We start from the raw sequence: 25,619 nt of genomic DNA on the forward strand, positions 1-25,619 counted from the left end.
AAGAATGTTGGACACGGATAAAGGGGGACCCTCAAGTTTCGGCTGCTTCTTTTATGAAAAAGGTCCTGATACGGTGTTTCGTGACAATTACTTCAGATTATTCCACTGGCATGAAAAACATTAATTACCGCTAAATTAGCCTTTTGACCGGCGACATGAAGATGACACTTCATTATGATAGCGATAACTAATAAACTAATGTACCTCACGAAATCTGACGTTAATCCAAGATAACTTCTGGAAGAGAAATTTTTAACTACCTTTTTCTGGGTGGTATAGAATAAGGTTGCATTTTACAAAAAGTGGCGAACGCTGTTGTCGTTGCTAGCGATGGCGTAGGACTACTTCTCGTCTACCGTTCCACTTTATGTAGACGTCACTGCATATGGGAGATTGGAAGAGAGAAATACTCTTTTTTTTTCGCTGAGACAGTTGTCTGCTTCAGTATCAGCGGAGAAATGTTGCCAGCTGAAAGGATCTTACGATACTTTTCAATAAAACACACGGTTAACGGACGTTATTGCGACATCCCAGGCGGCGCCGGCCGACTGCCGACCATGGGCTGTTAAGTGGCTCCTCGTCGGCAGCCGACTAAATCGGCAAAAGAAGCTCGGCAAATCATCGCACCGTGAGCACATGCCAGGCTGCTTGGCTCAAGGCTGGCGTCCAAGGTCAGGCAGCCTTCAGCCCTGACATGAAACCACCAGGCATCCCTTAAAGAGCTTGGCATATGCAGATGGCCCTATGTGGAGCCTACATGCACCATTTACCAGGGCACCTTAAAAACTGCGCTTTGGTTTTATTAAGGACTGTTGGCGGCACATTAAGTTCTTTTAGCGGTTTAATATCGGATTAAAAAAAACATTGCCTTTTGCCAGCGTTATTATATCCAGAATCCCTGGCATCCTACAGTGTGGGCAATTTCTAGAAATGGAATGCGCTTGTTCCTTCATGGCTACCTCCACACACTGTTCATTAAATTACATGAAGGTGTTTTTCTACCTACACTGAACTTGCACAAAAAACGTAGCACAAGCGTTGGTTCACGTGTAAGTTATCCGAAGCCACTGTTTTAAAGTAAAATTCACTGGATGCACCGATTCACGAATACAAATAGTATAGCCCACCAGTGATAACTCTTTTTTTTTTTAGTGCATTCACTCCAGCATCATGCCACTTCTGCCGTTCGTGGAATACTACCACGCCTAATTACTTTCAAGATCTTGGAGTGGAGAAAGTACGAAACTAGCTAGTAGAGTACAAAAGTGCAAAGAGTATAAAAAGTAGTAAGTCATAGAAAATTTAAGTTGTCGGCTGTTTTTTATTTTTAATTGTTTCTAATTAACCTGGCCATGCACTGCTAATTGACCTAAATTCTGTGGCACCCAAATGAAACACAGTGAGACACTCGCGACTGAGCATTCATTCATTCATTCATTCATTCATTCATTCATTCATTCATTCATTCATTCATTCATTCATTCATTCATTCATTCATCAATTTTGCACCATGGAGGAGCGAAATAACTTAGAAAAGGCAGTTACGTCACATTTTTTGAAGCCCGCTTCTGTTGCGTCTTCTGTTGCTTTCGCGAAGGCTTAGACAGCGGAAGTGCGCTGAGCACCTCGCGTGGATTTCTTCCGCCTCAACGGCGATTTACTGTTGGGCGGCGCTTTTAGTGCCTTGTGATATTGAAGAAATCATGCAGGGACTTCGACGAGGTGATTCTGTCTGGTGCCACAAACACAAACACAAAGGTTGGGCGCCAAAAGCTGCTCTATTACGACGGCATACGACTGTGATCCTGCGTTGCCATCGGCAGAACAGTTTCTCTCATTTATTTCAAATATGGCAGTGAATCTAAAGCACAACTTGCATTCGTGGAGCTACAGTAAGTCCCGCAGTACCTGTGACAAAAAAAAAGAGCCCGAATAACTGTTATTGCTGGATTATGGGTGAGCCTCACAGAGATGCTCGTACACACGCTGGCCTCAGCACGCGAAGATCACAGAGCAGAATAACAGCACGTGGAAATTCCACACACGGCAATATTAATTTGGCGTATTTAAAGCCCCATAAGATTTCTGATCTCTCAAGCTTGCTCCTCAGAACATTTATAGTAGAAGAAAATTACACGTTTAAGTGTCGTTAAATGATGCATAATTTTCACGCTCATAAATGGTCAAAATTGCTTGGAGTGATATTTGTTCACTTGATGGTTGGTGACGAAACCAGGTAAATTTTTTAAACCCCCTCAGGTGGCGGAAGAGCTCGTAACGTGAAATATGTCTTTGAACCTTCGTGGATATAACAAATTAGAGATGTCTCCAAAGCGTAAAAAGCTAAACCAAGCTAAGCAGCATACATGAACAGGAAAGAGCAATTAAAATTATCATCAGATTTTAGATTTCTACAGTCCAGTGGCCGCACATCTGCAAAGCAACCTACTCTAAGAGCCTCTGCAAACAAGACCAAAAATAAACGATAAACAAGGTGGGCACTGAATAAGATCCAGCAATATAACCAGGCGGGTATGTCCTTCACTCCACACATTCAGATAATTCTATGTTAATCATTCGGCCTAGTAATGTTCACGCAGTCACCGTAATCAACCACGGGGCACTGAAACGCTGTGGCAAAGTCGGCGTTGTCCCTGACAAGTTCGTTCACTAAAGCTCTAGCCTGCGAAGCGATGCTGCAACGGTAGTAGGCGAAGCGGGCGTAGAAGAACTGGGCTTCGGATATCCGGTAGAGGCTCCAGGCGTCCTGTACTGTGTACCAGCTAGCTCTTGCGTCCGCTGGTCTGACGGCGTCACCACGGGCTGTGCCCGCAGCCCCGACAATGGCGGCGATTTGTAGCCCCATCTTCAGCCCTACCACACGGCGCATGTCGTCGAAGTACTCGGCGTGTGAGGCACTCAGCACGCATTCCCTGCATGGAAAGTATTGCTAGAAATAACCTTAAAATAGGAATTACGAGACTGTTTTAATGCGAAATCATTAGATGACTCACTTTCAATGTCATATCTGCAAGAAACGGCACCATGTGACGTCACGAGCTGAGAAGTCTCGCGATGAAGATGACGTCACACCTAAATAAATCTAATTAGGTAACGCCAAGACTAATTGGTAGGACCAGTGACGACATCCTACGAGTGTGTCGTCATGACAGGTCACGTGACAACGACGTAATGTGACGTCACACCAGATCAAGGGACAATGGCGTAATGTAACCACATACCTAGACACGTGACAAATATGTAATGTGACTTCTTACCAGGTCCCCACTCAACCCCCTCTACAACCCCTAATTCATGAAGGTCTAGATGAAATCCCAGCGATCATCCGCCCCGGTGGCTTAGTGGTTAAGGCGCTCGCCTACCGAGCCGGAGTACCCTGGTTCGAACCCGACCGCGGCGGCCGCGTTTCGATGGAGGCGGAACGCAATAGGCGCCCGTGTGCTGTGTGATGTCAGTGCACGTTGAAGATCCCCAGGCGGTCGAAATTATTCCGGGGACCTCCACTACGGCACCTCTTTCTCTGTTTCTGCCTCCACTCCCACCTTCCTCCCTTCCGTTACGGCGCGGATCAGGTGTCCACCAAGATATGCGAGACAGATACTACGCATTTGTAACTACGAACAGCGCAGAAAGCAGTACTTCAAAAAACTACACAGAATGTTCACTACACTCGCATCAGTGAGAAAGCATCGATTTGTGCTACGTAAAAGATGACGATCAACCGGCAGTGCGCGGGAAGGAGCGCTCACGCTAGGCCAACTGAGAACAAACAATGTAACAGAACGAACGATTTTGCCCGGGGTTGCTACCCACCGGATAAGTGCTCACACACTAAAAGTTTCGTTGGAACACTTCGCTTGTTATAACGATAAAATTGGGTGCTATTATGCAAGAAGTCTGAAATTATCGCCCTCCCAAAGTTGAGCGAAACCTCCAGCACAGTAAAACGAATTTAAATTCTGAAAACTGAAATATATCTTTGTTCACTGCTGTACGCTCAGCGCTATTAACACGTACACGTTATGTGGTAATAAGAGGGGGAGTATCGTGTTTTCTTGTTGCAGTCTGGTAGAGGCTCTTTGACGAAACCAGACCAGCTTTATTATTGCGGTATGTATCTCAGTCGTTAGCGAACTGTGAGCTCTATCAGTTGGAATCACTGCGTCCCTGAATGTAATCGCTGCTTTGTAAGGGCATGTCTCGTGTGTAGCTGTGTGCCACGCTACACAAAGGGCAGTTTTCTGTTGTACGCAGTGTCTAGTCCTTCGATAAAGGTGAAAAGCATTGCAGGCAGTTAAGCACGAAACATTGTGCGAAAGCAGGTTTTTGCAGGTGGACACCAAAGCCACGTATACCTGAAAACTTGATTGAAAGCGCCTTTCTTTTCCTTTCGTGACTTGCGCACATGATGATGATGATGATAACTTTATTTTCCGCCAGATAAGGAAGCCCCCTACTCCCCGTCCCCGGCACACAGGCCTTGGTGACGGGGGCCGGGACCTCCGCGATTAGAAGCGGGCGAAGAGGTCTTGATTCCTCGCGGCTTCTTCCGCCAGGCGGATGGCTTGCTGCTGTGAAGCAGGGGCTTCGCTCCGCAGCAGGGCTTCCCAGGTTTCTTTACAATTTATGTTTTCGTTAGCCCCTGGGGAGCTAGCGCATTCCCAGATTATGTGGTTGAGAGTTCCTCTCGCCCCACAGTGCTTGCACTTATCGTTTTCTTTATCTCTGTGAACATGATAGGCCCAGACCGGGTTTACGAAGTTCCCAGCTTGGAGGTGTCGCCATGCGATTGCCTTCCTGTTGTTTAGACTTTTATCCGGTGGTGGCACCAGTCTCCTCTGTAACCTATAACTTTCGATAATTTCCGTATAATTTTGCAGACGCTCGTCCATGTTCTGGCAGTCGGGCGGCTCCACAGCTAGCCGGAAGTAGAAAGCTCGGGCTAACTCGTGGGCCGCGTCGTTGCCAGGAATGGACGCGTGTGCGGGAGTCCAAATTGGGCTAACTTTTCCGTTTAGCTGTCTACTGGCCAGAATCCTTGCCGCTTCCGGCGAGATCCTGCCCTTTCCAAAATTATAGATGGCCGTTTTGCTGAGGCACGATCGCACATTGATCCGAGCGAGCTAAATGTGCCCGGGCAGTGGTACACTAGCAAAAAAACAGGCAAAGCGGCGCCGAATGAGGCTAATCCTAACCTTAGCCCCAACCAAGAGACGCGCATCGTGGAGCGGCGGCAGGCTGCCGAGAAGCTCGCGAGAAGGAAAATGGCGGCGAAGTCGGTGGAAAGGCAAAACATCAGGCCCCCCAGCGACGCCGAAAAGATAATCATGAGACCCAGCGGCGGCGTCACGCTGCTGACGAAACACGGGAACGCGCACTTGGCGAACGCTATAATCCAGGCTGCCGGAGTCGACCAAGACGCAGCGGGAGAGGACATCGTCTCCATAAATACACGACAGTCTATTCTCGTGGCGACGAGAGACGCCGGGCGAAAAAGAAAATACGTAGAGCTGAAGCAACTCACTTTCGAAGGGCAGCGAATAGATATAACCACCTACGTCGCCATGCCGGAGGACTGCGGAAAGGGCGTAATTCACGACGTCCCCCTCTACTTCTCGGAGGCGCACATATTGCACCGTCTCAAGACGCACGGCAATCCTCCGGTGCTGGGGGTCCGAAGATTAGGCAAGGAATCGAAGACAGTCCTGATACTGTTCGAAGACAACAAAGTCCCGATGTGGGTGCTCATCACGCCATTGGCTCAACGGTGCGCGCTCTACCGGAAAAAATACGAAGTGTGCAACGCATGCGGAAGAATGGGCAACCGAGCCGATCTCTGCCCGGACCCTAAAAACGTAAAGTGCCGCGGTTGTGGGGCGAAAAACCCGCTCGAAAATCGTCAATGCGAGATCAAGTGTCAGCTGTGCGCCAAAGGACACCTGCTCGGCGATAAGAAATGCAAGGAGGTGAAGAGGTGAAGAGGCGGTGGGAGCAAAGCGGCGGCAGTTCGCCAAAACACGGGACCCGGCAAACATTGGAGATGAATTCCACCCGCCAAGGTCGCCCCAGAGACATGCGCGGCAACAACTACGAGGGTTTCCGTGCCGAAGATTTCCCGAGCCTGGAAGAGATCACGGGAAGGCATCCCGGACAGCACCATCGTCGGGGCAGTACGCGCTCCAAGAGCAGAGGGCGCTCCGGATCCAGAGGGCCTACGTAACCTCCTAGACCCAAGGAGGAGGACACTACAGGAAGCAAGCCGCAGCAGCGCGGCCGCTCGAGCTCCCGCACCAGGGGCCGCTCCGGATCCAGACCGGGGGGAGATCGTGTTCCAGAGACCCGGCGAACCCATGGACTAAGAAGCGGAGTCCGAGCGGGGACCGTAAAAGGGTGAACTTTGACAGGGTGGCTTCCCAGGCTAAAGACAAGGACGAGGAGATCGATAAATTAAGGAAAGAGGTTGGGGAGCTTAAAGAGATCATTAATAAGCTCACTGAGGAATTGAATAAACCAGAATTGTAGGCGCGTACGCAGTCCCCCTCACCCCACAGCGCGCCATCAAAATTGGTTTCGAGATCAACATCCCCGGCGCCTAAGGCTGTGACTCCCACACAGCCTGCGACACCGGAGGAGAAAAAAATGATTGTAGAATCGGCTAGGCCGCCTCCTACTAAACGAAAAGGGGAGGACGCTGATTCGTTGGTGGCACTAGAGAAAAGATTAGAAGCCAAAATGGACGCTAAATTTGATTCGTTCATGGCCCAAATTCTGGGAGCAATACATCAGATGCAAAGCCAGGTACAAGCCCTTACGGTTGAAGTGCAAAGGCAACGGGCAGAATTAGTTGCCATCGGAGTATGGCAGCAAAAAGCAGAGGAGCAATTTGACCAGCTCCAAAATGGTTAGAGGCGCACCAACTGAGTCTTTAATCTGGCAGTGGAAATGTCGAGAATTCCAACGCAAGCGGGCGTTAGTGCAACAATATCTGACGCTATTACATGAGAAACCGCTAGCTATAGCCCTGCAGGAGACGGGAAAAACACCAAAACTGTCGGGATACCAAGCTTTTTCAAGTGACAGAGGTGAGAGATCTCGCGTCACAACGTTGATTAAGAGGAACATTGCGGCAATCGAGCACGAAGTCAACTCGAGCGAAATTGAAGCAGTGCTATTAGAAATCCTTACTGGACGAAAAGAGGAGCCGAGCGTGTTCCTCTTAAATCTGTACAGTACCCCACAGCATAGAAAGGTGAGATTCAGGGCCCTCTTTCGCAACGCGATTAAGGCAGCCGAGACTAGAGCACTGCACGGGCCACAATCTGAGGCCCAAGCCCGGCCCGGGCCCGACACCTTAAGCCGGAGCCCGGCCCAGGCCCGCGGCTTCAAGCCCGGGCCCGGCCCAGGCCCGCTAAATTATCGCTGTAGCGAGCCCGGCCCGGTCCGTGAATCCCGGAGTGAGGCCCAGCCCGGGCCCGGCCCGGCCCGTATCACAGTAACGCTTGAGGTATACTGCTCACTCTGCGCAAGCAGACTGCGACTAGATCGATAAGGAACTCGCCCACAAAGGTTCTGAAACCACAGTTTGGATTGAAGAAAGTTGGTTGTTTTTAACCCAGAAGGAAGTGATTAATAGTAGCGCTCGCCAGGCCTGTCTTTTGGACAGTGATCTCGTGTACGTGCGCAAAGATAAACTAGGAAGTTCGGAGAGCCAAATAAAAAGGGCTGCATACGAGCGTAATAGAATACTTTTCATTCCCCCATGATTGTAATCGGTTATATTTTGCCGCCAGTGAAGTATAAACATTAAAGCTGGCTAGCAAGCAGTGGGATGACATGTTTTTAGTGAACGCGATCTCTCAGGTTGAACTTATAGCCGAACTGGTCGCCTTTCAGCAGAAACGAAAAGCTGAAAGGCTTGAGTATTTCGGGGTGTGTATTTGAAGACTATAAGCATCCTAAACTTATATGTTCTACCCGAATGCATTTCTAATAGTTTATAGGTATGTTTTGGGATGACGAACGATCAATGGCCAATTAAGGCAGGTTGAATTTTACTTTTACTGGTGGACCAAAAGATAACGCGCGAACCACGTGATAACTTATACGGCAGAACAATTGCCATGACAACAAGGCTCTTGAAGAAGCGAGGAGGGATAGATGTGGTTATGAGATGAGATCTACAAACTCTCGCAAGCTTTTGTGGCTATCTAATTTACGAGATCTTCCGGCCAGCTGATCAAAAAGAAAACCAAACGCGCTTTAGTTTGTGAATTCTCTGATGAGAATGATATAGCTAAAAATAAAAGTATGTTTTGGGGGCTGTGAGAGGCACCGAAGCAAAGCACTCCGGATCATTTCGACCACCTGGGTTTCTTCAACGAGCAATGATACTACAAAGTACATGGCTGTCATGCTTGCCACCTAAATAAAAATGCGGCCGCCGAGGCTAGGAGCAAACCCTGGTTCACTGGCTCAGTAGTCAAGAAACTTGACCGCTAAGCCACCGCGGCGCGGAAATAGGGAAATAACTAAGTCAATGAATAAAGCTTAGTTTTTTCTCAGCGCGTACTATAACCCATAGCTCATCCGTGTCGCTGCTCCAATGCCGCAGTTGTGTACTTCACTCTGCAATAGTGAATGAATAGTCGGACATCAGCCGTTTCTGTACAAACCGAAGGCCGGCTCGGGTCCGCAGCTTTAAGCCCGAGCCCGGCCCGGGCCCGCAACTTCTGGCCCGGGCCCGGCCCAGGCCCGGCAAAACAAATCATGTCCCGGCCCGACCCGGCCCGCGGGCCGGGCCGGGCCCGGGCTTTCGGGCCGGCCCGAGCCCGTGCAGTGCACAAGCCGAGACTAACCCCGTGAAGTGACTTAAAGTCAGTGACTTTAATGCCGGGCACCCGGAATGGGGTTACGCTAAACAAGATCCTAAAGGCAGGCAGCTATGGGAGGACGCGCATGAGCTGGGACTCACTCTACACACAGACCCTAGTAGTCCTTCCAGGGTGGGTAACAGCGTGTGCGCAGACACCTCCCCTGACCTGACGTTCTCTAAAAATGTGACATCTAAAATGGCACAATTCAGAGAAAAATTTCGGCAGGGATCTTTTCATTCTGGCCTCGATCCTTAAAAAAGGAGTTAAGACGCGTCGTGCGCGTCAACCGCGAGTAACGGAATAGGAAATATTTAGGAAGAAGCGAGAAAAAGCTGCCACTGGGAAGATCACTAACATAGAGAAATGGACGGAGACCCTCATGCGTCACGTTGGAGAGGCAACAAAGATACTTGAAGGGGTATATGCCCCAAAGATAGTTGATAGCAAACTGCTTCACATGTGGGAGGCAAAACATGGCATGGAGCGCAGACTAAAGAAGCAAAAATGGAACCGTAACCTTAGAAGGAGGGTCGCTAGACATAGCAAGGAAATTGAAAATTATGCGATCAAATTATGGGAACAAAACTGGTGTAGCAGATGTGACGAGATGGAAAGGAGCATGAGCCTTTCCAGAATGTGGGGTCTGCTGAGACACCTGTTAGATCCGACCAATTCAAAAACCCAATCGGGAATTACATTATCAAAAGCCAGGCACGCATTTCAGGGAACAGATGCGGAATTTACGCACAAACTAACCGACTTGCGTACATATGAAAGTTGATGACGCCGACTACCAATCCGCAACGCGAGTGTGTGTTGCAGTTTAACACGAGGCCTGATCGGCTGCGGCGATGGCACAGCGCTCTCGGGCAGTGGCCAGCGAAGCTGATCTGTTCGCGCCGCGGCTGTTTCGAAACTCACTCACGGCAATTTTATTTCTCCGCGTTCGTCAAGGTGAGCCTCTTTCAAAGTCGCGTTTATTTCCGGCAGTTTTCCGCATCGCGTGACTAACTTCAGAGCCTACATCACAAAACTGCATTTTTCAGGTTAGAAGCCCGACAGTGCTTTCTCGAAGAAACTTCGTACTATGGTCTACACTGCCGAATTACAGACGCGCGAAAACTAAAGGACAGAAAGGAAGAACGGACTCGTTTTACTGCCACAATTTGTGAAGCGAAGTGTTTTTTTTGGTTTCACGGCGCATAAGCGACGGAGGCTATCTTAAGCGATTAAGGCTTAGCTGTTACCAAAGAAATGATAATCACTGGTTTCATGTCAACCATGTACAATCATGAGTACTGGTCACTGTCCAAGGTAAATAAAGAAGAAAATTTTGAAGATTCGGGAGCACTACGGCTCCCTTGTTCATTATAATTGTTCACTGTAATTGTTACGATAGTGAACAACGGAGCCACAGCGCCCCCGAAACGTGCAAAAAAATTGCATCTTTATTGACCTTGGCCGCTGAATAGAACTCATCACCATAATACCTGACCAGACGGTAGGCCGTCAAACCCTCGACTAAAGCATGTGCAATTTGCCAGAAGCGGTGCCCCAGAGGCGCCTGAAAATACGTTCGCAGCGAAGGCGAATGCCTCCGACGCCACTTACTCTGTAACCATTTTCACGCCGCTAGCGTGCAAGGAATAGAGTAAACTTCATCTCGAACGTGACGGGAGCCGCAACAAAAACAGTCTGCTGCATGCAAGAACGCGTTCTTTCAGGAGCGATCGCTTCCTTTCCGTATTAACTTCACCTGTGGGATTGTAGAGCTGTCTTCGTTTCTCGTGACCAGTCCTTCCAGTTGATCAGTTTGAGCCACATCAAGGCGGCCATGCGACTCGCAATGACCGCAGCGTCGGCGAGCAGTGGGTCAGTAGTCCCGGAACTCAGCCACCCGTAGCTCAGTGATGACACGTACAGACTGGTCTCATTGGCAAAGAACATGCGGTCCGCCGTTCTGCTGTCCGGGTTGTCACGAAACCAGGGCACGCCCCGTCGAAATGTCTCCTTTCTAGCTTCGAACTCGAAGTTCAAAGACAAGAACAAGTTCCGGGGGAATCCCTGGGAGGTCAGGTGGGGCACGGCTGGCTCTCTGAAGACCAGGTCTCCAGGTAGCATGAGCGTTACGTTGGCGACTACGGCCCGGAAGTGGTCAGTGTCGTTTCCCGCTGCCATCAGCCGCCGAAGTGGGTCATAGTCAATGAACCGTCGCCGTGTGGCTTCGAAAATTTTGTGCAGCTGCCGGTCTTTCGCGGGAGTCGCGAGTGCCGCGACGTACGTTATGCGCCATAGGTGGTAGCTCCGGCGTACGTGCTTTTGACAGACGTCCTCGCTACGCATATTAGGCGAACTTAGCGTGCTGTCCTGTGTAATGTAGCGCATGGCTTGCAGAGTGACAAGAAGCAACAGGTAAAATGACGCCAGCGGCTGATGGTGCGCGTCTATCAGAAGCCGAATGTCAGCAAAGAGGCCCGCTTTAGCTATGACATAAATTATTTTCGCACGGTCGACATGTATAAGGAACTCGAGCAATATGGTCTTGAATTGGGACGCTTCAAGATGTCCGAAAGCATCTCTAATCTGCTTCAAAGGCACGAATGATCGTCTTGGCGAGGCAGCCGGAAATTTCTGTTCCAACTTCGAGACGTCCGCATTGGTATAATTAGTGCCAAAGTGGGAATTAAGGATGGAGAGAGTGACACCGTAGCAGGAAACATCGCAATTATTTTTGTAGTCGCCGAGTCGAGGGTTCCTTCGAACGAACATAACCCATGGTCTTTGGCTTACTGAGCTGAATACTTCGAAGATGAACGGCAGGCCGTACCGCTTATTCACCGCAAGGCCCAAACGAAGTAAGCTTGCGCCACTTGTTCGCGTGGTGGTGTTGGCGATTTCTAGCACGGCCGCCGCAACATCCCTGGCTCGCTGGTCCTCCTGCCATATCTCTTTGATGCATGATGTGTAAAGGGTGTGAAGTGCGGCTGCAGCCTCACTGCCGTAGTCCTGGGTGCCCTTGATGATTTCAGAGGTGACATCCAACTGCAAAAAAAATGGCTGGCATTCAACTTGGCTCCAAGCTAGTTATACGAGCGTAATCTCTGTTAAGTATGGTGTCCACGTCTAAAATCAAATTTCAAGGTCAATATCCAAGGCTAAGGTCAGGTTCCCAATGTTGAAAGCCATATGATCACGTGGTCGTACTAACATAGATTGGGCCATACCACGACAGTTAGGTTCTGTTTGAACTTGGGAGACATGGAAGGACATTGTCGATGTGGCGTCTACTGTATCATATCAAAGGTCAAGTCCGAGGTCATCGGTAAAGGTTAAGGTCCGGTACCCAGTAGTCACAATAATGTGATCACATACTACCCCATCTTGGGATCATACCACCCCGCAGTTATGTCCGGTTTGGTTTGGTTTAATGGGTTTAACGCCCCAAAGCGACTCAGGCTCTGAGGGACGCCGTAGTGAAGGGCTCTGGAACTTTCGACCACCTGGGGTTCTTTAACGTGCACTGATATCGCACAGTACACTGACCTTTGGAATTTTGCCTCCATCGCAATTTTACCACCGCGGCCGGGATTGAACCCGCTTCTATTGGGTCAGCCGCCAAGCGCCATAACCACTCAGCTACCGCGGCGAATTGCCGTTATGTTTGGTTTGACCTTGTGAGGCATTGAAGGTCACTTTCCCATCCGTATCGCAATCGGAAGTTGTGCCACGAGGAGTAGAGCTCTTGCTCCAAAACTCAATAGGGGCATAGAGCTAAGCGCCTAATTCAAGATCTCTTCGGAAACTTACAACGATGCCCTCCAGGAACCCAAATCTCCGAAACGCAGCCATTCAAGGACACTGGCGTTACACCATTGCGTCATTCACCGTAGTTAAGGACATCTAGTAGTAATCAAGAACAGAGTTGTCGGTAGCCACCTTTTGGGTGCGCTTTGTAGGCAGCGCAGTACTAACAATGTTGCAAGCTCGAGAAAAGTTAAAGCGAAGATAATGTTATTGTTCGCCACATGTCTTAAGTAGGACAAGACGCGGTGTCTCGACACTAGACCTTTTCATGACACAGCTGTCATGTGGAGCTGCTCCTGTTCGTAGCCACTGGTTAGTCCGTTGATGATACTTACATGCAGGTTGTGGTTGATTGATATTCAACAGGAACTACGCTGGCCAGTTTTTCCGGGAACTGCCCAGGGTAAAGCTGGCCTCACCATTCTTACAGCTTGTCAAATGTGTAAACCTCCGCCTTCATTTGCTAAGAAATCAAAATATTACCTACGTGGTTAGGAAAGTGGGCGCTAGTTCCGACTGGTCAACTGAGGTCATGTGACTGAGTACGTTCGCGCACAGCGGCTTTGAAATGGAGGCTTCGAGTAAAGTGCAGCAGAAGTTTCGAGCTCGAGCGCTTAAACACTCCAGAAGTTTGCCTGAGCTTGCCTGCTGACAGTAGCATGGAACTCTCTTTTTCAATTTTAGGTGGTGAGAAACTGCCGAGTATGCCGTCGGCGGTACGCAAAAAAGAAAAATAAAAATTTTGAAAGCATCATTATCAGCCTAAATATACCCACAGCAAGGCAAAAGGCTGTCTCGTAACTGGCCACTTAACCTCATCTTGTGCCAGCTGTGGTTACATTATCCCCGCAAAATTCTTAGTCTCCTCCGTCCACTTAGCTCTCTGTCGCCCCCTGCTACGCTTGCCCTTTATTGGAATCCGGTCCGTTACCCTTGACGATCGTCGGTTATCTTGCCTTCGCATTACATGTTCTGTTCATGGCCATTTCATGTTTCTCATGTTCTTGATTTCGAGTAGGAATATCAATAACCCGTGTTTTACTATCATTAACCCACTGTGCTTTCATCGCACCTTTAACTGTACACCTATAATTTTCGTGTCCTTTGGTCGCTGAGGTTTGCTGAATTTAAGTTAAGAAATTAACCCCCCCTCCCCCTTCCGGGCGGGATACTCCAGGAGCTTGAATAAGACAGGGTGGCGAAGCTAACAGAAAATTGCTGTGCGCTTTTAGTTCTCCCCGATTATTAACCGGTATAGATAGCTGCTGGACCAACGAGCCGTACAGTGTATATAAATATAGAGATGTCAAGAGTTGGCCAGTAGGGAAGAGTTTACAATATAAATAAACACATTGTGAGCAAATTGAAAGCTTGCATTCTATTGTCTCACGTAAAAGTACTGGGCTTCTACGACCGCACATCTAACTTGCTTTTGTCTAATGTGAGCTAATTAGGCTATAAGTAGATACCAATTCGAATTGTGTGATCACGCAAAACAACACTCACGTGTGTCCACTTCGCAATTGTTCATTCTTTCTCTCTCATCCCCGCACTTCGCAATTACCAGATTTGAGTATCTTGAGATATAAAAAACAGATGTGCCGAAATTTTTACAGGCCTAAAAAAAGTGGCACCCCCTTTTTTATGAACCATGTTTTTATGCCTTGATAAGTTGTAGAGAGAGAATGCCAGCTGATTTAAAAATCCAGTCTTGAAGTTTGCGCCGCCTGTAGCTGCCTTCTCAAGATGAGCAGAACTCCGATATGTTTTGCTCTGACTTAGTTAGAATGGAATGAAAAAGGCAGCTTGCGAGAATACGGCACGCCAAATATTTCTTCCCGCATTCTTTTGAGAGTGTTATGAATTGACAACAAATCATGATATCATGTCTAAACTGCGAGTTATTTTTGTGCTCAATGATAATAACGTGCAAAGTAGGTAAGTTCACTTACTCACGTTTTCTCATCCCATTCTCACTGTTGATTTGAATGATTGCTGTCTGTGTTTGGCAAGGACTTATAGACCAGCTCCCATATTTATTTTCTAACCTTCCGAACCACGCGAAAAAACCTTAGAGAGCGTAGTTTTCTAAAGCATTCGCCTTTTTTCTGAGACATTCCATCTCTGATTGAACCGAGCGCACTAATCCGACCTTTTAGTTTCTTGAGAAGCGTCTGTGAGTTGTCTTTGTTACATGTCAACTGCGAATGATGGGGTTTTATCACCCCGAAGTACACATGGCCAATGAGACTCCGTAGCGGTGAAAGCGCCTGCACCATCGGCGCGACTGTCAGCTGCCGGCCATTGAGTTGCAGTCCGTTACCACGCGACGCTTACTGCGCATGCGGAAGCAGACTGAGAAACTTTTGGTTTGGTTTGGTTTTATTGGGGTTTAACGTCCCAAAGCAACTGAGGCTATGAGGGACGCCGTAGTGAAGGGCTCCGGAAATTTCGACCACCTGGGGTTCTTTAACGTGCACTGACATCGCACAGCACACGGGCCTCTAGAATTTCGCCTTCATCGAAATTCAGCCGCCGCGGCCGGGATCGAACCCGCGTCTTTCGGGCCAGCAGCCGAGTGTCGTAGCCACTGAGCCACCGCGGCGGGGTGAGAAACTTTTACACCCAGCTTCAAAAGCATGCGTCGTAATCGCCTTCTCCAACTTTTTGATCTCCAATGGATTCAGTGGAGCTAGTTGGCATACAAATTCTTGTCCGATAGAAAATGAGGATTCCCTCAACGAGGGCATTCTTCGCTAGGGCTCGCACCGCCGCCCTGTGAGTACGGATGGAGTTCAAACCTCCAGTTCCTTAAGGGGCGCCGACATCGAGCAGCGCGCTGACGTTTTTGAATTTTGCATATGTAGAAATATGGCCGCCACGGCCGGGATAGAACCCGTAACTTTGCGATCAGCAGATGAAGGTGTCTGTTGACTGCGGCCAATTGAATCTGACCAGAGCTTCTTTTGAAAAATGTTAGGCTTCTTCTCAAAAAGTACAATAGCAATTCACTATCCTATCAGGTCCAAATATAAACCGAACAGTTCGCAACACTACCCGTAATGAGCAAGCATGCTTTGATTATCTAACATACATATGGAAGTACTGAGAAAGGGAAGGTCTTTTTGAATAGTGAACGATTTCTCGGCAAATTTTACAGAAACACGGAGTTTGTTTTCTTCTTCCAAGTATAAAGGGCACATGGTTTCAGCTATCATAGTCTGAGAGCCTCAATCTCGAGAGTGTTAACTAAGTGGTGAATTTGATCTCTATCACGCCAGGCGGCATTTCACAAAACTGTCTCGTGCGACCACCTGGGCGGTGGGAGATTTTTATGGCGTCAAAATTCTCCAAAAATGAGCGAATCGATAAGGAATGCAAATTGTTTGCAAATCAATACCAGTCAGAAGTATTGGCTGCAGACTCGATTCAGAGCCATATTTTAAAATTGCCGCACCATAGCTCCCGCTGCGGTGGCTCAGTTGTTAGAGCGCTCGGCTACTGAGCCGGAGTACCCGGGATCGAACCCGACCGCGGCGGCCGCGTGTTGATGGAGGCGAAACGTAAAAGACGCCCGTGTGCTGTGCAATGCCAGTGCATGGTAAAGAACCCTAGGTGGTCGAAATTATCCGGAGCCCTTCACTACGGCTTCTCTCATAGCCTGAGTCGCTTTGCGGCGGTACACCCTTATATACTAATAAACCAATCTCATCCTTTCTTCTGTCACTCTCTCCTCTATTTCTTTCTTGAAGGCGCGGTTCGGGTGCTCACCAAAATGTCAGACAGTTACTGCGCCATTTTTTTTCCCATAAATCCGAAACAGTTTGTGCTATCTTCGCTTCCGATACTTATGACAGGAGGGCTTTTGCGACTAGAACACCACAGCAGCCACTTCCAAATACCCGGGAAGGGCAGAAAATTGCAACGTATTTCTGAAGCAGGCGTTACTACTGGCGCTGCCGACGAAACATGAATATTGTAAGAACCGCCGTGGTGGCTCAGTGGTTATGGCGCTCAGCTGCTGACCCGGAGGACGCGGGTTTCAACCCGGCCGCGGTGGTCGAATTTCGATGAAGGCAACATTCTAGAGGCCCGTGTACTGTACGATGTCAGTGCGCGTTAAAGAACCCCAGGTGGTCGAAATTTCCGGAGCCCTTCACTACGGCATCCTTCATAGCCCGAGTCGCTTTGGGACGTTAAAACCCCATAAACCATGATATTGTAAGGCGTGCGAGACGTTGCTTCACTGCAGCGGTATAAACCAGCAGGGATACGACCGGAAACACTGTAAACCTGACGTGTCTAGTGCTTCGGACATAATTTTTCTCTTTTTGTGTTGCGGTTCTTTTTTCTTTTTGCTAGTACACCCTCGCGGAACCTAGAAGTGTGGTCTCCGTGCGCAAGCGGCTCACCAGCAAGTCGCGTGCCACGTCGCGCTGGACGAAGCCTTCCTCGAGGGCGTTCTTGCAGATGTACGCGAAGAAATTTGTGCACGGCTGCTGGTTGGCGTCGATGGCGGCGAACAGCGTGGCTGCCTCGCTGGGGCAGCAGAACTTCGTCCCAGTGTCACTTGTGTTCACCCTCTTGGCAGCCCAGTGAACAGCGAGCCAGGCCAGCGCGGTGGTGGCGGTGGCTAAAGCGGCCCCAGATGCGCAGCTCAGGCAGAAGCCTGCCGATCGTAGATCCTTACTTCGCAAGATGGAAGTCCGAGTCGCGGGGCGACCGGTGCCAGTTGGCGAAGGTAGGTCTTCTCTCGTCGGCCGAGCTTCCATCGTAGCTGTCTTCTTCTTCTTCGTCTGGAAGAAGGCCTCGAGGAGCGCGTGACGCTGTTAGGGTCCAGCGCCCTCTTGTGGAAGTGTTGTCTGCTATACGGCTCGTGCTCCTGCGGGAGCTGCCCTTCTGTAATTTTCAAGGTCGGCTGAGAAAAAAAAACAGCTTCTCTTAGCCCTCTGACTTCTCGCATGAAAAAAAGAACGACCTATTTCATTCACAGTTTTGACAGCGCTTTAGATAACTTCCGCTAACTTCCGCTCTGAATGGAACCGTTGGGCGTCCACATTAGTTAAGTGTTTTGAGATCCAAAATTTCCAGATTCTTCTAATGTCCAAGAAATTTATTTAAAACAGATTGTGGTAGTTCTGAAAAAATGGAAGTCTGTAGTAACGGCGACGTTTACCGCGTTTACTTGAGGAGTCGCACGAGTGCCTTTCATTGCTGCGTGACTTCAAGCATATGAGATGTGCGTTGCCTCGGCTCATTTTCTGTTTGGAGTAGGCGCTTATATAAGGTGAGTTTGGGGTTGTGGTCACAGTGCTGCTACTAATGTCGCTTGTTCGCCCACAGTGGGTGACTAGAAAGAAGAATTTTTTTTTATCTCCTCGCAGATGTCAGCGCCCGTTCATGCTACTAGTTGCAAAACTTCCCATAGGAAGGAAAGAAAAAAACGTTTATTCAGAGGGAAGAAGAAGTTGGTTGAAGGCAAGCAGGCGGAGTCCTGCCAAAATCCCGCCATAGGTGTGTGCCATTAAGACTGTGGACATCATCACCATCAGCATCTTCAGCCCAAGACTCCTGTGCCTCTGGCCGGCGTCGTGGAGATGGCGATGAACGCCCCTTGGGATGCCAGGGTGGCGCTGGTGAACCGAACCTCCCACTGCATCAAGAGAGAGAAACGGAGAATAAAATTTTATTGTAAAAAAGGTGGCCGGAGATGATTGTGGGTGGGGCGCTCAGTTCAGGACTCCAGCAGCTTCCGCCGACGCTTTGGTGAATAGCGCCCCCTGGTTTCCCAGGGTGGCATAGGGAGCGTCACCTGCAACTTCTCCTGCGCCACGATGGGCTGCTTAAGAGGCTGGGGTTTGCTGTGCATGTCCATGTAATATGTGTGAACATATTAATAAGGCAACATCAGGGTCATGTATCTGCGCATAATGTAGGGTGAATGCGGTTTGGGTGGCGGAGATTCGGAAAAGTCAGTGTTTGGATGCGTTTTGGTTGATAGGAGTCCGCCGGGGAATGCTGTTTATGTGGCGAGGTGTAGAGTCGCTGATTTAGGCGAACGGTCTCTAGGCGGGTTGAAAAATGGGTTGAGACGCGGTAGAAGATGCCGTTTCTGTACGCCGTTCAGAAGTTATATTCTCGAGCTAGCGCGTCGGCCCTAATACTGCCTTAGACAAGTGCATGTCCTGGGGCTCAGGTGATGACGTGATTATGCTGGAGATGGCTGCTCAGAACGCGGAGAGTGGCGCGCGGTACACGACCACTGCAGTGGGCTCCGCTGGTGGCTTGGGATCCTAAAAATGTTACAGCTGTGTTTTTGGGTATTGCTAATTTTGATCGTGACGGCTATAGCGATGGCTTCTGCCATCGCCGGGTCTGATTCTGTGAACGACGCTTCAGGATAGGGGGTTGGTTGGGCATACGAAACTGTAGCTCACCAGAAACGGTAGCTGACCCGGTGACACACCGGCTTAAAAAAATGTGGCAGGGGAAATGCAGCGCCTGAATTGTGTTTGTTGCGCCGGATAAACTTGTAATACTGTAGAAAGTTGCTAATGACGTCTGCAATAAGAAAATTGCTAGTTGCTTAATTCTTCTAAAGCTACATGCCGGAAACTAACATCCTTTGAAACCAACGAGGAAAGGGATGTCTTTTTTAGTTTGTAGTTTTTAATCAAATGGGAGATTAATAAAAGCAGAAAAACAACAACTACATGCCGCCGGTGGGGTCCGAGTCCATGATCTCCGAGTTTAGCTTCTGGTGCTTCACAAACTGCTAGGACGACGGCTGTCCAATCTGCTGCATTGGATGGTATTGATGTGTAGTGTAAGCGAAACTTTAGTGTGTTCACCAGCGCCGCCATCATCCCCAGCGGCGGACGTGGTACGTCCTTTAATATTACGAGCGCTGCGTAGGAACGCGGTCGAACGCAAAACTCGCAGGTCATGGGTTCAGATCTCACTGGCGGCATGTGGTTGTTTCTTTCTTCTGTTTTTATTAATCTCCCATTTGATGAAAAACTACAAATTAAAAAAAAGACATCCCCTGTTGGCCTACGTCATGTGTGCCATAACCAGTACCTCTTTTCTCTCGTATGCTTCTAAATCTATTCAGACAGAAAGAAAGCTCCATTACGCTTGGCTAGCTTGGTTAGACGCTTGAAATGCCTCGCAGGCGTTTCAGCCACAGTATCAACCGCGCTCTCATTCATGTCAAAACTGCATGCGAGAGCGACGTCGTCTCCTTAAGCGAACGTCTGAGTGAGGTGCAACCCCCTAAGGTTTGCCTCGTGCCATGTAAGGGGAGGCAGGGTTTGCCCCTTCTGCATTGCTTGCAGTAAATGTTTCAACCACCACCACAAGGTGCATAATCACATGACCGCATGTGGCGAAGCGGCGGTAGGCGCACAGCGGTCGGAGCAGCCGCGAGTCACGTGGTCTGACGTCACAGCCTGTAGAGGGTCTATGAGGGGCAAGTATGAAGGAAAGTGTGGAACCTACAGTTCTTGTGCTGCAGTTTAGCAGGGATGTGCTAGCACGCAAAGGGAAACTCTTCACAATCCGCATTTTTCACAAGACGTGGCGCCCTCTGGGAAGTGGACAAAATTCGTTTGCTACTTGTTGAAAACGCACGTGGAAGACGCCAGTTGCGCGTGCGAAGTGGTAAGTGTGTGCTTGACGGCTGCCGCATGTGCCTTTCACTAACGTGAACTGCGCATGCATAGCGGTAGCAGGCGGTTTAATTCTTAAGCAGTATATGTGAAGGAGAATACGTACGCATGCGCAGAGCAGCCTTGGGAAAAAGGCTTGTCACGATATACTCGGTAATGCGTTGTCAGATCGGAGTTGTTGCGGCCGATTTCTGCCGTGATAGAGGTGAGCGCGCCCCTCAGCTATCTGCGAGTGATGACGTGATATGGTTACTTCACCATCGTGTTCAACGCTGCCCGACCAACGAAAGCGTCATTAGCAGCTGTGCTGCATAACTTGCGGGACGGTCACCACCTGTAAAGCGGATTTCAGCGGCAGTTTCGGCGTAACGCGGTGCTGAATGCTATTGCCTACGTCACACTGCCGTACAGTCGCCGGCAGGTACATCTGATATTAGAATTTGCCGGATCTTGTCGTGCAGCGCATCTGCGGCCAGCGTTCAGCTAGAGCGCTTTCGCCCTCGGTTCCAGCCCCCGCACGTTTATGGCTCTGGCCTCGTGCCCACGTGCAGCGTCCGGCTCGGCATCTCGGCTTCTCCGATGCACCTTTTGTTGCTCCCATGCGTCTCGGTGCCCGTGTGCTGTGCGATACTGGGGCACGTTAAAGATCTCTATAGTCGGATACAACTTAATTCCGCAGTGAAGCACCGCCCAAAATCAGCCTCCGCGCACAGAATTCCTCCTCGACGAAAAAGTATAGTCCACTGCGTAAACGTTTCTTGTTACTTAAACAAGAAGCTCATCACAAGAAAAAATTACGAGGTCTAGAATTTTGATATGTGTATTGTTTGATATAGTGAAACATTCAAAGATAATTTTGTTGACAGTTGCGATTGGCCACCGAAGTAATACAGGATACAGCCGCTCAGTGTTAGCAACTGCTGTTCTTTTTTCAGTTAAATTATTCCGGAGCCGTCCATCGACATTCGCTCATCCAAACGATGCTGCCAGTGTCGTCGCAACGGTTGGATCTGCAATCCGCGCCCAAACATTGATGTCGATCGATTGAAGTATAATTTACTTGCATAACCGGCCGCTGATTGCAGCACCGGTAATTCCATTTCTTGGTCTTTTCTAACTTAAACGAGCTCCTTTTTCGGTGAGTGTGGTCTCTTTTTAAATTGGAGCGTATTACCCAATTGGTAGAGGCAAAATTCTATTCGTCCTGAGTGACCCGTCAAGAGTCGGTGCCACTAAAATCGCGTTCAGAGTGTAGACCGAATATTGTATATGTTTCGTAAGTATACAGTCTTTTTTCATACGCTTAGATCCCAAGGGCTTCGCATTCTGAGCCATGCTGTGAGGATATCGTTATCCTAAAAAATTAACTTTCTTGAAGATGGGAGGAACTCTCCCTCTTACCCTTCCGAGAGCTAATACTTCGAGAGTGTTGCAAATAAGAGCTCCGCTGCGCTCCTTACAACCAAAGTGTTTCGGCTCTTTTATTTGGTCAAAGGCTGTACATTATCTGAAGAGTAAGCCCGGAAAGTATGAAAAAGGCCGTCACCCAAGCAATCTACAAGTTAGATGAAATATTGAAACAGACCTAAAAGAGCTGAAAAAAAAGGAACCTACAATATTTCTCAACGAACCATTATTTTGCGGCAGCCCTAAAATACGCATTAAGCTCTTTATTCTACAAATAACTTCGCACACGGCACTCGCATTGCTTTCGAGGCGAAATGCTAGAGGAACGCATACTGCGCGACATCAGTGCACGTTCATTAAGGAAACCCAGGTGGTCGAAATTACGCGCATCCCTACACTGTGGTGTCCCTCATAGCCCGATTCATTCCAGGACGTAAAGCGCCGTTGAACGAACACAGCATACACCTCAAGTAAATTGTTGCTTGCTTTATTTTAAGGTACCACGGGACTAACGCATTACTAAATATACTGCACCAGACTTAGTGTTTATCTTCCTTTTTAACAGTATCAACAGTTCTTTTCTTGAGTTATGCGTTTCCGTATAAGGCACCGGTATACAGAGCCATACGCGCTGTAAGGAGTGACTTGCATTGGCAAGTTGTCAATGGCAGTGGCAGCTGAGCGCACTTCGAGGAGCAATTCGGCCAAATGGGCACGGGCGTGATGATTTTTCCTCGCTGACGCACGAGGATAAGCCGGCAGCAGTTCACTGCGCAGATGTTTTTACAGGCTATCCTGCCACATGGCGCGGCTTCACCTTGGTGAGTTGTTATGACAGAGAGATATAAATCGACGCAGACAAAAAATATTCTTTCTAATTTTCATCCGGTTATCACTGCACCTGCTACGTTCGCAGCGACCGCCTTTAGTACGGACCACGTGATTCTATTTTTGTAGGACGTTGCACGCGGCTGCACTTGCGAGTACTGGAAGCCAGCGTCGTACAAAAGCATTGTCGCTATAGGTATTAAGACACCCTGTGTGCAGTCATCTTTGTCGACAAGGAGACATGAGAACCACGTCTTTCTTCGTGTTAGTGTTTGCCGCTTTCATGCGCGCGGAACCTGCTTCCCGAGGTAAGTTATCCAAAATTTCTATATTGTTGGTGCGCTATCGAAGTAGATGTAGAGCGTGAATAGTGCAAGAAAAGGGTGAACTTTTGTTGGTGAAGGAATTTAATTTATTGCTCGTTATTTTTCACACTGCAATATGGTTTGGAGTTAAGCTTGCCTATTGGCCAGTAATCGATAAACCAAGTACCTGCATAAGAATAACCGCCATGCTACTGAGGCAACTGAACTGAGATATGCTTCAATTCCCTAATAAACTAAAGCTTCTTGTGCTTCTGAAAGGGGCAGAGACAACAAATTTTTGCTTGGGTGCTTTCTTCTTTCAAGTGACGCGTTAGAGAGTAGTGTACGTGATCAACCTTTTGTAGCCACCTACGACCGCTAAATTATTTATAACTTCTTGATGCTGTTTCGGTTTCGTTTTCATGAGCTGAACGGGAAAGCTTCCTTTGAGCCCATGCGTACCAGTAGGCAACGCATGAACGCCGCCATGATCCAATGGTTTGCGTGTGTTGCCAGCTGTTTTGACGCTTGCTAAATCTGGACAAAGAACGGAGTTGGAACCGGGCGACGTAGTCCGTGGGAAGATGGCGGTATGCGGAGTAGCTCTCGACGGCGCTAAACTGCTATAAACACCGCGAAAATCGCCGCGTTTGGATCATTTCCAATTGCATGTAGTGTCGCATACCGACCGTAATTTCATACAGGTGGCTTGTGTCTAGTGAGTTGTTATTCGAAGGCAAGTACCGCTATTGTGACGCGCTTGGAGTGTATTTCGTCCGTAGAGCGCGTGGGATTTTGTATGTCCTCTGTTGCCGAGTGCAAATACACGTCTGAAATTTGCTTTAGCCCCAAAAGGACAAACACAATTCGCAAAGGAGACGTATGCCCAAGGTAAATGCAGCAACTGCTCTGCCTGGTTTGTTTTGAATGTTCAGCATTTTCTTATATTAAATGTCGAAGGTTTGTTAAATTACCGCGGGCCTCTCGCATTTTTTTTCTTTCTCCTTCGCCGAGGAAGACTGTGCTGTGTCTTTTCTGGCGCGGGACGAGCTCGTAATGGTTTTTTTACTACGCAGCAACGCTCAAAGCTTCATCACGAACGACTGAAACAAGGTGGAGGTGGAAACGCATGCAACAGCATGTACCGCTCCGGAATCTTCCCGTTTCATGTCTAGCATTGTGCGCACTAAATTATGGGTGCTTGGTTGGTTGTCATGGTGCTTTTGTGTGTGTGCTTTTGCTGCTAATGTATGACTCTACGGTAAAACACTGACCAGAATTAAAGCGCAAAAAGACGGCACAAAGTACGAGAAAAAAACGACAGGAGCGCTGTACGTTTTTCCTGAGATTGTTTTTTATTACTCTGGTTTCAAAGCCTATTTATGAGAATCTACTGCCGCTAGTGCTTTATACGCATGGGATAAAATGGGTCTTCCGATTACATGTATGCTGTCTTGTTTTCATGCCCCATTTCCTGTCACTGGCTCTGTTCGGAGGGATAATGCGCGGTGTCACATGCTTGAGCTGAAGATCATAAGTGTGCCTCTTCTCCGTATAATAAACATGTTGGTAGAGTGCGCATGCATTGTCCTTGCGCCGTTGTCGTTGCGCGGCCGTTCATTTCAACAGCGTTACGGTTTGGTTTATGGTTTATGGGGTTTAACGTCCCAAAGCGACTAAGGCTATGAGAGACGCCGTAGTGGAGGGCTCCGGAAATTTCGACCACCTGGGGTTCTTTAACGTGCACTGACATCGCACAGTACACGGGCCTCTAGAATTTCTCCTCCAAAGAAATTCTAGCCGCCGCGGCCGGGATCGAACCCGCGTCTTTCAACAGCGTTGCCTTTAATTACCGCATGCATTAGGGCTAAAAAACGTAAAGGTAATAAAAACGCATTTAAGCAAGAACACCTGCATCCTTTATAAGTAGCACCAATGTGTACCCTTTCAAGCAGACTGAGGACATGGCGTTAAGAAACACAAATAACGTTAAAAAATAAACGGCAGCAAGGTTCATTCGCCTGGTGTCATCCGCCTTTAAAGAGAGTCCCGAGAGCGGGAGATTTTCGTTCACACGCTATGCAGTACACAGTTCTCGCGAAACGTGCATATGTATCACTTCCCGCGTTTACTCACAAATGATGCGAAATGCCCGATCCTTTTGGAGCTTTTTCCATGCATCAACGCACGAAGGTTGCAGCGCGGTGCACGAGACGCTAATTACTCTTTGTCGTATGCAGCTCCTTGCATTAAGTGCCTTGATTCCATAGCTTAAGCAACTTGTAATCAGATTCGAAAGCAGAAGTTTGAAATCGAAACTCCGAGAGCGTTCACTCCGGAACATGTTCACAATCGTCCGACATTAAAAGAAATGACCACAACCAGTAAGCTAAAGATTACAAAATATGTATAAAACATTGAAAATATGCGTAGTAAGAGTGACATATAATTCATTTCTCTGCCGCAGTTTTCCGAATTCTAGTTCATACTTCACCCATCGTTGACGTTGCGAGAAAAAACTATGCTGGCCACAAAAGTGTGTTTTAAGATGGCGTCCAAGATGGCAACTTACAAGCGTGGACCGCTTTGCTAGCTCAGCTTTACCCCCGTGGCTGAACATAGTAACTCTATGGGCTGAACGATAGTGTTATAGGTAGTGTTTAGGTCACGTCAGATAGAAAAAAACAAACAGCATATAACTGATGATAAGT

The 25,619-nt window shown here is 48.5% G+C and overlaps 2 protein-coding genes across 2 annotated transcripts in view; one reads left to right on the plus strand and one right to left on the minus strand.

Annotated features, from left to right (window-relative positions):
- LOC149328134 (uncharacterized) overlaps positions 1–18,400 on the plus strand; it is a 34,499-nt gene extending 16,099 nt beyond the window's left edge. The window contains exons 7-8 of the mRNA XM_089561472.1: positions 17,290–17,439; positions 18,083–18,400. Coding sequence (XP_089417598.1) covers positions 17,290–17,439; positions 18,083–18,226 — 294 coding nt within the window. The 3' untranslated portion in view covers positions 18,227–18,400. The remainder of the gene's footprint in view (positions 1–17,289; positions 17,440–18,082) is intronic.
- Positions 2,570–12,743, minus strand: LOC149328135 (uncharacterized). Its single transcript, XM_089561077.1, has 3 exons — positions 12,702–12,743; positions 10,651–11,936; positions 2,570–2,933 (listed from the first exon to the last, which is right to left on the minus strand). Exons 1-3 carry the CDS (start codon positions 12,741–12,743, stop codon positions 2,570–2,572), a joined length of 1,692 nt encoding a protein of 563 aa, XP_089417203.1.
- Positions 18,401–25,619: the final 7,219 nt, after the last annotated feature.

The sequence above is a fragment of the Amblyomma mixtum genome, chromosome 9, assembly GCF_055824585.1.
Source record: "Amblyomma mixtum isolate Tamu chromosome 9, ASM5582458v1, whole genome shotgun sequence".
Taxonomy (NCBI): domain Eukaryota; kingdom Metazoa; phylum Arthropoda; class Arachnida; order Ixodida; family Ixodidae; genus Amblyomma; species Amblyomma mixtum.